Below are 15,432 nucleotides of genomic sequence, written 5' to 3' on the forward strand. Positions count from 1 at the left end.
AAAAAGTGACGTATTTTAGATATTAATGATAGAGAGAGAGAGAGAGAGAGTGAGAGTAAGAAAGAGAGAGAGAGAGAGAGAGAGAGAGAGAGAGAGAGAGAGAGAGAGAGAGAGAGAGAGAGAGAGAGAGAGAGTGCGAGATCCCTTGAAATCAGTCGAGTCGTGACGTCACCAACGGTCTGACAGCCGACGTCGCAGCCATGGAGGAAGTGAGAGGTGAGCGAGCTCTTCTCCGCTAACGTTTCGTTAACTCTTTTAAATCAGCCGTCCCGTCGCGTAACATTCAGCTCGCTGATGGTGCAACGGTTTATTTACATGTCAGGAAACCCGAGACGGAGCAACAATAAAAAAGCTCGTTGTTGAGCGTCCACATCGACGTTTCAGCCGATGTCGCGACCCTGTTAACTGGCGACTTTCGGCGACGAGGGTTCGCCTGTTAAACCGTAACACGGCGCGTTGTGTTCGCGGTTCGTGTGTTCACTGTTCGGTTAAACGTGTGGGCGACATATTCCTGGCGAACAGACTCGGCGCCTCGTAAAGATAAAACCTGCTTTCTGTTGTTTTGTTTTTTTTACTGTTCGTTTCTGTCAATGAACGTTGCGTCGTCAGCTGGCCGGTGTGCCGCCGAATAATGTCCCCGGCGTATTCTGTTCCGTGTTAAAAGGGAATACCGTATATTTAGCCAGGTGGTGTGTTTGTTATTTGTCACCCGTCAAAAATACACCACGCCTTTTATTGAAGTACAAAGCTGCTGGTTTTGTTAACAAACCAGTTCATCAGCGTCCAACCTGCGTGTTCAGGAAGCTTTCTGGTTTTTCCTGTCTCTTATTTAATATTAATAATAATACTTTAATTTTATATAGCGCTTTTCTGATTACTCAAAGACACTTTAGATATAACAAAATAGAAAGACAAAGGAGCAAACAAAACAAATCAACAGAACATTGTTGATACAAAAATAAACTGGAGAAGCTGCAACGTTTAGGTACTGATTAGGTACAAATGTCATAATGCAACATTAGACAATGGATAACAGACACACAGCCTCAGACTAGATATAAAAAAGATGCACCCGGTTCATAAAAGGGGACTGGGGGGCCTTCTGGAATATACTGGATTCGGTACTGTAGTCCCTTTTTGTTTGAAGAGTACAAAGACTGGATGTGGTCCCTTTCTCAGTGTTTCCCCTGACCTGTGCCGTGCAACATTATGCGTGGGGGAAGGTCGGGCTGGACAGCGAGGTGGCCAAACTGGTGGTTGGCGGAGACCCAGTAGCTGTGGTGGAGGATGGCCGGCCCTACGCAGAGGTAAGGTCATCACTGGGAAGGCACTGGTTCAAATCCCTTGCCTGGTCTCAGAATCAGAACCATGTATTGCCATGTATGTTTTCACATACAAGGAATTTGTCCTGGTGGGAGGTGCATAACATTTAACAATAACAATAAACATTTAATGATAAACAAAGTGCAATAATGGGAGGAATATTTACAATTAAATCTGCTATTTGACAGTAGAATACAAAATTAAAATAAAGTGCACAGACAACAGGTGACAGTACTTAAGGTGAAATGTAAGTGTAGTGTGACGGTGACATTGTACCTGTTGAAGATTACTGATAAAACCTGTAACAATGCATGAACATGTGTTTGACTACAATTGGCAGGTTGTTGGATATTGATTCGTTTAAAGTGAAGTGAACATGTACAAAAAAAGAAGCATGTATTCTCCTAGAAATGTAGCTTTCATTTAATTGTGAACCGCAGTTTTTTTCCATTTAAACACAGGAACAGAGTTGAAAATTTCGGACATAACATTTCAAAATGATTTTTCGTTAGCGATTCAGTATACTTTCTGAAGAAAACAACACTTATTCTCGCTATAGGATCTTTAAGATTTTGGAATTTTGCAGTTTCTTCACGGTACAAAGATGCATTATTGCATAAAAATCAGATGAACCGTGTGTAACTGGCATCATTTTCAGGGGTTTAAAATGCAGCGTCGTGCTCTGCGTCTGGACAGAGAGCCTCGTTCTCGCCACGCGTTTCATGAGCATTTCTTTATTTAGCTGCAGCAGCAGCTCTGTAGGGTTAGTCATGAAGGTCATTAGTTCAGGTTATTGGCGGTGGTGACATTTTCACGAACCGCAAGCCACATTACTGTCACATGCCACGGTTGGTCATATTAGATTTCATGCTGATGATCAGACGGCGGTATGGATGTTTAATCCTACATTACAGTATGGGACTTATTGTTGGTCTGTGACGTGTATGTCTTACAGTCATCATTTGTGGAATTGTATTAAACAAAAAAAGTAATCAATGACAATATGCTATTGGAATAGCACTGGAAACTGTCACATGGGTCAGTCAGGGCTGTCCCAGTTTAAGAGAGACGGCCCTGTACCAACAAGAGGACGGTATAAGTGCAAAAAGTTTGTCCACCAAGAAATATGTGCCCTTGAGCGTATCCTTCATTCCCATTAAAGGCATTAGAGTAAACCCTCTTATCCAGAGTGATTTACACTCAGTGAGGCGGTTAGGATTCTTCTCCCTTCACGCCGAGTATGAATCCCTTTGGATTACACCATTAGATGAATTGATTTCATGTACATTTATGACGCCAGGCCGTTCTCTCAGAGCGTCTGGGGACGACTTGGACTCCCCGAGGAAGTTTGTTAACGGAGGATAAAGAAAGGAGGCAACATCACGGTTGATTCATTCTTACTTATTTGGTTTTGCTTTTATTTGGGATTCGTTGTTATGTTTCACATTCACTGTCACACTTGTATTTTTTTTCTCCAGTTGGATCAGAATGCAACCTCCCAGTCACAAATATAACTGTAACCCCACTGAGCTGAAATCCCAATGCTGGAATTGAACCTGTCCGTATCTGCCGTCTCCTCCAGCTGTGGATGGGTGCCCACCCAAAAGGCGACGCCCAGATTAAAGACAACCGGATCACACAGACCACGCTGGGCGAGTGGATCGCCCACTTCCCCGCCTGCCTGGGCTCCAAGGTCAAAGACACCTTCCAGGGTCAGCTGCCCTTCCTCTTCAAAGTCCTCTCTGTCAACACAGCCTTGTCCATACAGGCCCACCCCAACAGAGTGAGTACACAGACGCCTACGCCACGTTCAAACTTCATTCTGAATGCCGTTTTCCCATGTTTGGCTACAGCCGATTTAGAATATTAAAACAGAAAGATGCAAAAACAAAGATCACTTTCAATGACACAGCAACGTCCATATCCTCAGAATATACACAGGTGTCAGACAAGTATCATTAGTATTTAATTATCGATTGTGATACACTGAGGCCAGCAGCTCGAGGCTCCTACAGCTGCTGTTAGCGAAGCACACCTGAACCTTCAACTAAACTGTCGATGGTTGCATTGTGGTTAATGGAGGCACACGTTTTTTAGAAATAAGATTAGAAGAAAGTTGTCTGCTGCTTTGCTTTTGCTACTTAAAAAGAAAAAAGTCCAACATGTGTGACTGTTATTTATTTATATATATATATATATATATATATATATATATACTTCTCTTTTAACATTGGGCTGGTGATACAACCCATTTAATCTGTTGTATGAAGTCACTATCATTATCTTTGTATTATTTCGTATAGTTGCTTAAAGTGAGGTTCAGTTTAAAGCTTAAACTCTTTCTGTTTTGGTCTCTTCAAATGTGGCTCAAAGGCAAATTCCACAGTATCCAATTGAGGCAAAGAAAGTGCTCAACACAAATCTACATTTATGGTTAGATGTGTTGTATTCAACATGACTTTAAATTGTTTTGAGACGACTGGCATGCTGGTATATTATGCATAGTTAATTTGGCGCAGACAGTAAAACCACCGGACCTGTGTATGAACTGAAAAAATAAAAGAGTCTGCTCGCTCTCTTCCCCTCTCAGTAACCCTCTTCCTCTTTCTGTCGCCACGGTTTGGTCAGGAGTTAGCTGCTCGTCTCCATGCCCAGTTTCCGGAGCACTATCCGGACAACAACCACAAGCCGGAGATGGCCATCGCTCTCACCCGCTTCCAGGGCCTCTGTGGCTTCAGACCAGTGGAGGAGATCCTGGGATTCCTTAAATGTGAGTCATGAGAGGATATTGGATTTGATTTGGGGGCAATTACTGGAGAAGCAAGGGTGGAAACATATTTATTTTAGTGTCAAACCTCATAAATATTTTGTATATTATAAAATGGGTGGGGAGGACAAAGTATTGTACTTTGAAGGGTAAATGTTTGGCAAACGATTTTTGTGTGTGTGTGTGTGTGTGTGTGTGTGTGTGTGTGTGTGTGTGTGTGTGCGCGTCCATCAGCTGTCCCAGAGTTCCATGCGCTGGTGGGCAACGACGCCGCGGCGGAGCTGCGACGCAGCGCGGGAGACGCCGTTCAGACGAGCCAGGTGCTGAAGAAGTGCTTCACCAGGATGATGAACTGCGAGAAGAAGGTGTTCGTAGATCAGCTCAACATGCTGGTCAAGAGAATCACTGAAGAGGGTGAGGAGCCCGAGGGATGCAGCTGGTGATTAACGCACAATTCCTGGTTTTAGTCACTAAGCGTTACCAGGGTTCAGAGGTTGAGGTGTTGCAATTTAGCCAGTGCTTTTTCTTTGTCGCACGCAGTTCAATATGTGGAAACAATCTTTAATTTGATCATAGCGAACAGTCTGGTATCTGATGGGTGTGTTAGAAAGAGACATAACCAGAAATAATAATTATAATACAGAGTTGTGGTACTTACTGAAGCACAGAGGAGGCTCAGCATCCTCACAGGCGTACAAAAGACAGCTGCCTTAAAACACTGAGACATGATGCATTTGATGACGCAGTAAAAGCATCCATGAGTCAGGAAAGGAGTGGAATAGCAGTGTGTTTATTTAATACTACAACCAGGAGGTGCCAATTTTAGACATTTGTCTAATCCTATTTTGGGGCTTTTAAAAGTTTTTCTTTTTAAACACGTCAGTTCTCAGCTCTTTTGAAACATGTACATCTGACATAATCACACACACGTGGATGTTTATGACCCGTTCAGGTGCAGCAGGGACGGACACATTGAGCAGCAACGGTGACCTGCTGCTCCGTCTCCACTCCCAGTATCCCGGAGACATCGGCTGCTTCTCCATCTACTTCCTCAACTACATGGTCCTGGATCCAGGACAGGCCATGTTCCTGGGAGCCAACGAGCCGCACGCTTACCTTTACGGAGGTGAGATGCCGCTTGGTGCTAATTCAGTGCCATACATCTTCTCCTGGCAGAATGAGTACGGGCCTGAATACAATGTAGTTGTGACCCACTTAAAGAATGCAGTTTTTATTAAACATTACTTAAAGAGGGGTAAATAGTGCATTCATTCGGGACTATTTTCAGTAGCGGATTAATACACACATGCTGTTCTAGTGAGTGTCTGGCAGCAGGACGGTGTGCGTCGGATTGAGTCAAAATAAATGTCAGTGTGTGTTCATGGGCGTGAAGGAACATGTCAGCGAGTGCAACTGTGTGGCTCATTGATCTTTATGTTTTTAGAGCTGTAAGAGGTGTGTTTAGAAGAGTTCACTTTTTCTCTGGAGGCGTTGCCTTTGCTGATCCTCTCCACCCATATTCTGTATTAAACCCACAGTTGAGTGGAAGTTCACATTGGATTTGACAATGCATTTTTCCAGGTGAAGGAGAGCGGACTGCCCACTTTGCTTATTTAAAACTTTAAAACTCTTCATCCATCCAGACTGCATCGAGTGCATGGCCTGCTCTGACAACACGGTGCGAGCCGGTCTGACACCGAAATACATCGACGTCAACACGCTGTGCGAGATGCTGAACTACAGCCCGGCCCCCGCCAGCGCCAAAATCTTCCCGTGTGTCCAGGACGCTTCAGATCCCTGCGTGTCCCTGTACGACCCCCCGGTGCCAGACTTCACGGTCATGAGGATACAGGTGGGAAACCACGGATAACGAGAAGGATTACACGTCAGGAGGGTTAACCCAGAAAACCCTCACCTTTGTTCGGTCCCGTCTCACCTGCAGGTGCCGGCCTCGGTGAAGGAGTACACCATCGCCCCGGTCGACAGCGCCAGCATCCTCCTGGTCATCGAGGGCGACGCCACGGCGACCTCCGCCGCCGACGTCACGCTGAGGCGGGGCACCGTCCTGTTCGTCTCGGCCAACGAGAGCGTCTCCCTGCACATCACCTCCAAGTCGGGGATGAACATGTTCCGGGCCTGCTGCCTCCTGTAGTTGTGAGTCTGTGTGTGAATAACCTTCCTACTGCCCGTGGTTTTGTTTTCCTCCGGTTTAAGGGCCGAGCCCGATGATCGCCGTGCACTTTGTAGGAGGTAGTATGTTAAAGAATCTTTCAGACAGTGAGTCGATGCCCTCACAACCCAAACTCAACCTACAGTCGCTCCAGCAGCGTTCTTTAGCTTTAAAATCCAGCTGTGGTCCACTGCTGATTTTAATTGTTTTTTACTGTCTTTTTTACCTGTAGTGGTGCAATTACATCTTATAGAAGAAGAAAAAAAGCAGAGGATGCACATGTCCAAAATTCTTTTATTGGTGCTGGAACGAGGATGCGTACTAAGAATAAAAAGTGAAGTAATGTCCACAACACTGAATAGGACCCAATATATTAAAGTGCACATGTTTAAATTGACCGTTGTCGGGTTCAAGCTGATGGTGCTTGATGAAGATCCAGCGTAAAAAATTGCATGGAGGTTCATGCTGGACCTGGAAAACAGCTGTTTTTAAGTCTTTAAGTGAAGAACAGGGCAACCAATCTGCGGATGAAGCCCATAGGAGATGATCGAAAGCTCTAGACCGGTAAATAAACCTTTTAGGGGGATCGGTTTTCTTAAAAAAACACCGTCCACCAATGCATAAAAAATTAACCTACATTTTTTCCCAATGTGCAATTTATTATTTTATATTAAATATAGCTGTCCTTCAGTGTTTCTTTATTACTTCTACACTTTCTCCTATGGTTACACATTCAGACAGCATGGGTGGAGTGATACGTTTACACTGGTGCAGCACGCATGCACTCACTTTGTCCAACTACAGAACCACCTTGTTGAGAGCTGAGCACGTCCGTCATAGGTTTGAAGCTTGAACAAGTAAACATCCACCTCTGGGGGTGTTTATACATTATGTAGTATATCAACAGTATATCGTGTGATACTGAGATGCCTGTGCATGTTTGATTTAGAGCAATAAGACAGACCCCGGAAAGTAGGACTGCTTTTACGTGTTACCAGCGCATGTGGAAACTTCTCCAAGTAGTGAACAAGCCTCACGTTAAAAACGACAGGGAGGGAACGCTGCACGGGAATCAGGAATGCGTATCGATTCAAACTATACGACTGAAACGCTGTTTGTGGATTACTTCTGAAATTAGACCCGTCCACATCTCGTACAGTCGCACAACAAATTGCTGCATTCGATTTTATAGTATTATAGGAACAAACGCCTGTATTTCGGAGTATTTGGAGCCGACTTTTAATGCTGCATGTTTCGTCGTTTGTACCGATTCATCAATACGTGACATTACAAACCAAGAGAACTGAACCCTGAAAACACACAGTTATAAAGGTTTTACCTGTACGTTGTGATGTCACACGGTTTATAGTCACAGTAAAATCTTTTACGGTTACTTTATGGCGATATTGTCTCTAGATCATTTCCGTATGGTGCAAATGTTCCGGTTCGTACTAAGGGTCAATCTGAAGTCACTCATGAAGTGGACTTTCTTGTTGTAATAATGTTTCTGAGGTCGTCTTGAATTAAATATTTGAGAATGAATGCCTCCTCGTGAGTAAATATGTATCTGAATGAATGCTTTCTACCTAATTCATGACCACGTTACTGATGTCGATCTCTGAGCTCGTCCCTGACGTAGATGCACTGAACCTTCAGTTGCTCGTTGTTGCTGAAACGGTTTTAAAAAATGGAAGAATATTAAAGAGAAAGAAGTAGTTTGTAGTTAAAAAAAAAACTAAAATCACAGCATCTTTTTGATTAAAGAACCATTAGCTCAGATTCATCCTGCTCTGAAATCGTAGCCTTCAGTTATTTTTAACATAATATTTATGATCTTCTCAAAATGTTGCATTTAGTAACCTTGTAGAGGTCAAAACGGTGTCTTTAATTCACCTGTTGTTACTGATCTTGTTTAGAGTCACCTTTTTAGTTTTAATACTGAACTTTTGCACAGGAATCCTGTATCTCCCCTTTAACTCGTGTCCTTCAAATGCACAGAAATCTGAAGGCCACGATGTTTTTACCTTTTTAATTGTTTTATTTGACTATACGATTTCTTGGGATATTTCTCTAGTGGTTCAGCGGTTTGTGAATGTGGTGACGCCGTAGCCTGAGACTGAAGAGAACATGTGTCTGTAAAAGTGGTTTAATAAAGCCTTTGTTCCGCTACTGGCTTCTGTGTCGTGTATATGTATGTTCAGTTTCATTTTTCACAATAACCGTCAAAACATAGGAAGCAGTTATCTGGATAAATTTCATTGAGACAGTTATTTTTACATCAGACCATGTACCTGGTGTTTTTCTCCGCTCAGTTTAAGTCTTGATGACTCAATAATTGAACATTAATGTGTGTTGACTTGGTGTGAAATACAGATTTTCTTGATATTGTGATATTGATGGATTCAATATTGAAGTATTTAGGAAGTCCTTGCCAACAATTAAGTATATAATGTGGGACACACTCTCAAAATACAATACATTTATTAGCAGATTTATATACCTCCAATAGAAAATATTCAGTGACTCTGATTTAATCATTAAATGAATACAGAATAAAAGTGCATAACATTTTCTCAGTAACCAAACTATATACAAATTTCAAACAATCATCACTATTTTCTCACATTGATGACTAGAAATAAAGCTTCTCGTTAAGGAATACTCATTACGCCCGTGTGTTCTTCCAGAAATAAAAGCAGCTTTTTAAACAATAAATACAACGGACCCTCATGTCGCCAGTCTGGTTAGTATTGTGCAATACATTTAAGTGCATGTTTTTGGAATATTAAAAAAGCGGTTTGACCAAAGCGCACAGAATGGAAACTCCACATTGACGAAGCTAGTCGAGCAAGTAGAAGAACTCAAGGCTCTTATCTCTATCTGCTGTTTATCGTTTCCCTTTTTGTATTGCTTCACTGAAAAGGATGTTTAAGTGATTTCCCCCCGGTCAGTTTTTCCCCCACCATCAACAGTTTGAGGAAACTCCGACAGCCCTCGAGCAATCCAGTGTCTTTCACACGTTCTACCTCGTGGCCTCGTCTTCTTTGCCGTCCGCCACCGTCTGCCTGAAGTTCTCCCACAGGGGGCGCTGTCCCGGTGGCTCTTTAGAGTCGACAGGTTTGCTCTCCACGGCGTCCAGAGTAAACCTCTGCCTGCAGATCAACTCCGCCGTGGGCTGCAGCGCACCGTACAGAGCCTGGAGCGCCCGCACATCCTCCAAAGCATCATGGGCCTTGTAGTCCACGCCCAGCAGCTCCCTGACCAGGTCCGTCTGTCGAAAGCTCCGGAGGCCGCGGCCCTTCAGCAACTCCCGGGCCAGCGGCAGGGTGTCCACACAGCCGGAGACCGCCGACTCAAACTCCGCCCTGAGGCCCAGTCCGTCCAGCGCTCGGAGCAGCAGCGGGCAGTCGAAGCGGCGGATGTTGTGGCCGAGGACAAGCGGGCGCCCGAGCATCCGCAGGAAGGCTACGAAGGAGACCAGGACCTCTCGCAGGGAGTTGGTGGGGACCAGCCGGCGACGGAGGTACAGTCTCCGCCTGCGGACCCTGAAGCCGGTCACTTTGGAGGCCCCCCACTGCATCGGACACGGGGGGACGACGTAGAGGTTGAGAGAGTGGCCTCCGCTCGCCGCAGCCAGCTGGACGATCTCACAACTCCCACCTGGGGAGATGAAACGTTTAGATGTGAAGCCGTTCACTTCATGTGCTTCAGGAGGTTTTCTTCTTAAGATAATGGGTCAAATAATTATAATCCTTTATTAATACCACAGTGGGTAAATTATTCTCTGCATTCTACCCATCCTTTGTAATTAAGGAGCAGTGTGCTGTTGTGAAGCACTGGGAGTTCAGTTGTCTTGCTCAAGGACAATTCCACATGTGAACTATGGGGAGAACAGGGATCGAACCGGCGACCTTGTGGTTTCAGGGCGACCACTCTCCATGAACATGATCACTTTACATAGTACAAAGTACTATGCAGCCACTAATACTGATACAACGTGATGGCTCACACATCTGCACTCATTTTGTTTTGCACAGGTTGAACGCGTTATTGTTATTATCTTGAAAATATATTCAGTGCAAAACAGGTTATTTGCAGCCACTGTCATTTTTTTTACCAAATATTAAATATTTTGTGGACAGATAGAACTTTATTTGCATTGTTCTAACTAAGTGCTTGCACATGTTCATTTTTGTCTGATGGAGCAATCTGGTTTACTTGAAAGGGATTTCAATTTTCTTAATTCTATCATTTGAAGAAGCACAGATGGAGGAGTCACAAAAAGTTGGACCATTTTGTTACAACTTTGTTGGGGCCCGAACATTTTTCTTCCTCCAAAGTGGGGCCTGACAGAAAAAGTTTGAAAAAACTCTGCATTAGCTGGAGAAAAAAACATTTAGAAACTGTTCATCGTCTGTCTGATTTTGGCTCATTCAGCAAAAATAAATACCTCAACATCAAGGTCAGTTGGATGCAACTGTTCTCACACGAGTTTGACACACTGGAGATGAAACAGGATGAGGAAACCTGTGATCGTAGCCAAATTCATATGGCCTCACCTATATTGTCATGATTGCTATACATAGTCTTGATAAAACACATTTTATTATCAATTTATCAACAATTAACAAGCAAAAATACAGCCTTTTGCTGGTTCAGTTGACTGTAAACAGACAATAAGCACTATAAAATGTTGCTTAGGGCTTTCAAATTTTCTCTACACATTGGATCAAACAGAAGATAATAGTTAGTTGTTACCCCAGTATTAAGTCATATTTAAGTACAACAAAGCAATATTTTTTTTAAATATTAAACAGACCCAATGTAAAGTAGGAAGCTTTGTCCTGGTATCATGCAGTTTGGTTTATTATTTATTTATCTTGTCACAAGTGGACACTCATTACATTTGTAGTGAAGAGATAAACAGTTGAATTGTTTTATTCTGAGGACATGATGTCCAGTCTCTCCCCAATGCACAATATAACAGCCGAGCAACAGGCCTGTGCTCCTTTAACACTTTAGACAATGTAAGTTTAGTATCTATCATACAAATAAAATCATAAAAGGGACTCACCCAGTCCAGTTGTCTCCAAGTCAAAGAAAACCAGCGCCTGTTGAGACTCTGCGTGTTGCATCCCGCCAGTTTCAATGGCGGTTCTTCTTAAGAGCTGCGACAGCCAACGTGAAGTAAAATAAAGCTTCTCAAAGACACACGAGAGACACTGGTGGTAGTAACGTGTCTCACTACTTCATGGCGTCGGTAAACACCAGAGAGACTCTTCCCTCCGTGTTTTTTAAAGCGAAGACAGAAGATACAAAACTTTCAAAATAAAAGCCTCGTTGAAGAACGAAGGGAAGTGCATTTGAGCCTTAAAAGGATTTACTTTGAAATCACATAAGTGAATAAAACTGGAGTGGGAAATTGCAGGAAAGTAAGGTAATATGTTCCATCAAAAGCCAAGAAATACTTCAACGATATTAGCTTACCTTCAGATTTGCGCAAGCGCAGAGAAGCCCTTTCTTCTTCTTTGACATGTTTACCAGATCCAACATGCTGCCCCCTAGAGGAAATATACGGTAACGCAACGATTCTGTAAATAGGACACTGATTCTAGTTGTATCTTTTTGAAGAAAATAGCATCTTATTATTCTTATTTCTATATAAAGTATTGCAATATAGGAATATTTGGATAGTACCGTGTACAATTTAGTAACACAACTGTTACTGGGCAATTCCACAAATATATATGTATATACTTTTTTTGTTTTGTTTATACATTCCCTTACTGCAAGGACTCCTTGAAAGTATTTAAAAACAGTTAAGAGATCATAGACACCATTATCTGGTATTATCTGGTATTAATTCCCTTTTTTTGGTAAAGCTGTGATGGGTGATGATTGTCAACTCTAGGATTATAATAAATATATATATATATATATATATATATATATATATATATATATATATATATATATATATATATATATATATATATATTCAGCAAGACATTGTTATGTTCTAAAATATTTGGGTGGTAGACTCGAAGAAATAGCTCTGTATACTTTTGTTATAGCACATTATAAATATATTAATATTGTAATGTTTACATATTTGTAAAATACTAATAATATATTTCAAATATACTTAAAACACAAAAAAGTATAATTTAAGTGAGCTATCGGCATGTATATTAGCACATACACAGTAATATACTTAAATTGTAAAGAACATTAATTAATTAATATTTATTGGATCCACTCATCTCATTCTTGGGAGATAGTGAATTCCTTAACTTTCCAAAACCCTTGAAGAAAAGTCTTAAAGATGTATTTTATTACACAACTATAAATATATACATATATATATAATTTTATAAACAAATAATTCTATGAAATACCAAGTTGTCTAGAATAATCAAACAGAAGTGTATTGTTACTGGAATTATTTACTAGTATTTATTATTGCTGGAAAGACATAAGAGTACAACACTTGTGAGTATAGCAGATGTTACAATACATTAACACAACAATAAGACAAATTAGTATCCAGTATACACATTAAATATCTCTAAGTTTGGGGTGTAACACACATTCATTTGTCTCCAAATCACAAGAACTTGATTCTACCTATAATTCTTTTAAATAACAGTCTGGGGCCACATGATGAGAACAAAAGCTGTGAAGAAAAGGTTCAGTTTTAAATGGAATAATTAGTTTTCATGGCAATATTTAGTTTCTTTGCTGTATCTTTTTTTCTTCTCAAAATGGGAAGGTAACTCTCGAGACCTCATGCGGGTTGGGGCGCCAGTGGTTGAACAGCTCCTCCAGCACCCTGGCGTCCTCCACTGCGTCGTGGGCGTCATAGGACTTGTTCAGGAAGTGGCGGACCAGATTCTCCTGCCTATAACTGTCTAGTTTAAAGAGGTTCCTGCTCAACAGTAAGGTGTCCACGTACCCAGGCACCACCTGCCGAAACTCCTCCAGGAGACAGAGCTGTCGCAGCACCCTGAGGAGCACGGGAACGTCGAACCGATTCGCGTTTTGGGCCGCCAGCAGCACGGGCCGGGGGAAGGAGCGGAGGAAGGCGAGGAAGGAGCTGAGAGCCTCAGCAAGAGGGACGGTGGTCACGGGAGACCCGCGGAGCAACAGCTCGCCATTACTGACGGTGAAGCCATTCACCCGGGTGGCGCCCTCGTCGATTTCAAGCTGCGGGAAGATGTAAACGTTGAAGACCCTCCCTTCACAGACCGCCGACAACTGGATGATGTCACACACTCTAGTGTCTGAGGAGGGTTAGGAGAAAAATAAAGTGTAAAGAGATGTAGGTTATACAATATTAAATATTAAATTATTTGTCAGCAAACTGCTCATTGTTGTGATTGTTCTGCATTGGTCAGAGATCTCCTGGTGTGGCCAACATGACACAATACAACGTGGAGTGATATTCCTTTTTCTATCAGCACCTTTAAAGGTCCAGTGTGTGTTTTATTTTGTAAGAAATGTCAATATTGTCATCAGCATTAATATGTTCATGCAAGTACTGTCATGCTTTTTTGTTTGCAGTTTACCCCTCCCCCCCCCCCAAAAAGAAAACACACTTAAGTGTGCAGTTATTATTATTAATTATTATTATTTTAGGTTTCTTTCCTAGCCTGTGATGTGTGAGGCACTCTGCTGAACAGGAAGAGCTGCTGGTTGGCCTCTGTGCTGCAATCTCATTGGTTCAATGCCAAATCCCCTCCTCTCTAACCAGACTTAACTAACTTCATGAACTCCACCGACACTTAAGTGAGATTAGAAACTAATAAAAATAGAAGCAGAAACTCTGTCAGCTGATGCATGTACGTCAGCAGGTGGAGCCTTCAGACCGGTTTGATAAAACAAATCTGGATGTGTCCACACCGGCACACAATGAATAAACACATCAGACTAAACACGTTCATCTAGAAACCTGTTTGTTATTTGACTGCAGGCCAAATTATGCACAAGTATGCAAAAGTAGTCAAGGATTTAAAAAAAACAACTATTTTAGTCATTTTGGTGCTGAATAAACAGTAAATGTAGAAATTAAAATGAGTATTACTTTGCCATACAATTCTAATGAAGGACACAAGTTATGCCTGAAAGCTCTGGGGGAAGAAATCCAGACCAAAACAACGATAAGGGGAGAGACGTCAGCAAGCAGCCACACTCCTTAATGTGGACTAGTATGCAGGGTGGTACCTACAACTGTTAGAATTGATATAATAGTGTGTCTGTTTGTTTGTTCGGGGGTTGTTGCACTATAGACGGGAACGGGAGCTGTTGTCTAATGATACCGGATGCAACTCATTTTATTTGTAAACTGTGATCCAAACTCTCTGTGTTCTGTGTGTGCAGTTTGATTCCTGAGGTCCTGTGTGAGTCCCTGTGGCGTCTCACGAGCAGTCAGACAAGAGACAGATTCAAGTTCATACGGCATCAGGTGCATCATCAAAGAAGGACATCAGACACAACACAAGTAATAATAATGAAATACAAAATAAAAGACTATTTAAGTCATTTTGGTGCTGAATAAACAATAAATGTTGAAAATAAAATGAGTATTACTTTGACATATAATTCCAATGAAGGCCACAAGCTTTCACTCTGGGAAGAAATCTAGTATTATTTAAAAGATAAAATATGAATGTTCATATTAAAGTCATGACATAATAAATACAAACAGATTAAACATATTTAGAAACTAACAAAGGTTAAAGTTATAAATAAGGTAAATCAAATCAAATACAAGTAATAATAATTAACTGTCAATGATAACATAATTAAAGTCAATGTTACCTAATCCAGTGGTCTCCAGGTCAAAGAAAACGATGGTGTAGTTGTAAGACATCTGAAAGAATTTAGAGAGAAATATTAGAACATGAACCTAAAAACCCTTCAGGCATGTCCGACAATGCATTAAAAATCATCTAAAAAAACTAGTATAGTCATTTTGAAGATAACCAATGAAGTGAGAAATGAACAAACATACAATAATAACTACAAGTCTTGACTCACCTTGGCCAGTATACAGTACAGAGGTGTCAGCTGAGCTGTAGCTGGATGTCATCTGGTTATTATTAATATTCTCGCGTGTCTTCACAGGCTCAGCAGGGAGGAGTTAACAGGTGAATCGCTGCCACATCATTTA

At 41.8% G+C, this 15,432-nt stretch overlaps 3 protein-coding genes across 3 annotated transcripts; 1 reads left to right on the forward strand and 2 right to left on the reverse strand.

Moving 5' to 3' along the window:
* The first annotated feature begins 180 nt into the window (after positions 1–180).
* mpi (mannose phosphate isomerase) lies at positions 181–8,422 on the forward strand. The gene is made up of 8 exons (XM_079223087.1): positions 181–216; positions 1,180–1,307; positions 2,906–3,106; positions 3,952–4,093; positions 4,325–4,504; positions 5,043–5,216; positions 5,734–5,942; positions 6,033–8,422. Exons 1-8 carry the CDS (start codon positions 201–203, stop codon positions 6,240–6,242), a joined length of 1,260 nt encoding a protein of 419 aa, XP_079079213.1. The 5' UTR covers positions 181–200; the 3' UTR covers positions 6,243–8,422.
* An 860-nt stretch (positions 8,423–9,282) lies between these two features.
* LOC306741138 (uncharacterized protein) lies at positions 9,283–11,395 on the reverse strand (the record flags this gene model as incomplete). Its single annotated transcript, XM_079223391.1, has 2 exons — positions 9,283–9,920; positions 11,335–11,395. 2 exons carry the CDS (start codon positions 11,393–11,395, stop codon positions 9,283–9,285), a joined length of 699 nt encoding a protein of 232 aa, XP_079079517.1.
* Positions 11,396–13,019: 1,624 nt separating this feature from the next.
* LOC306741139 (DNA polymerase III subunit epsilon-like) lies at positions 13,020–15,132 on the reverse strand (the record flags this gene model as incomplete). The annotated part of the gene is made up of 2 exons (XM_079223392.1): positions 13,020–13,543; positions 15,081–15,132. 2 exons carry the CDS (start codon positions 15,130–15,132, stop codon positions 13,020–13,022), a joined length of 576 nt encoding a protein of 191 aa, XP_079079518.1.
* Positions 15,133–15,432: the final 300 nt, after the last annotated feature.

This window comes from Taurulus bubalis (assembly GCF_910589615.1).
Source record: "Taurulus bubalis genome assembly, chromosome: 9".
NCBI classification, from domain to species: domain Eukaryota; kingdom Metazoa; phylum Chordata; class Actinopteri; order Perciformes; family Cottidae; genus Taurulus; species Taurulus bubalis.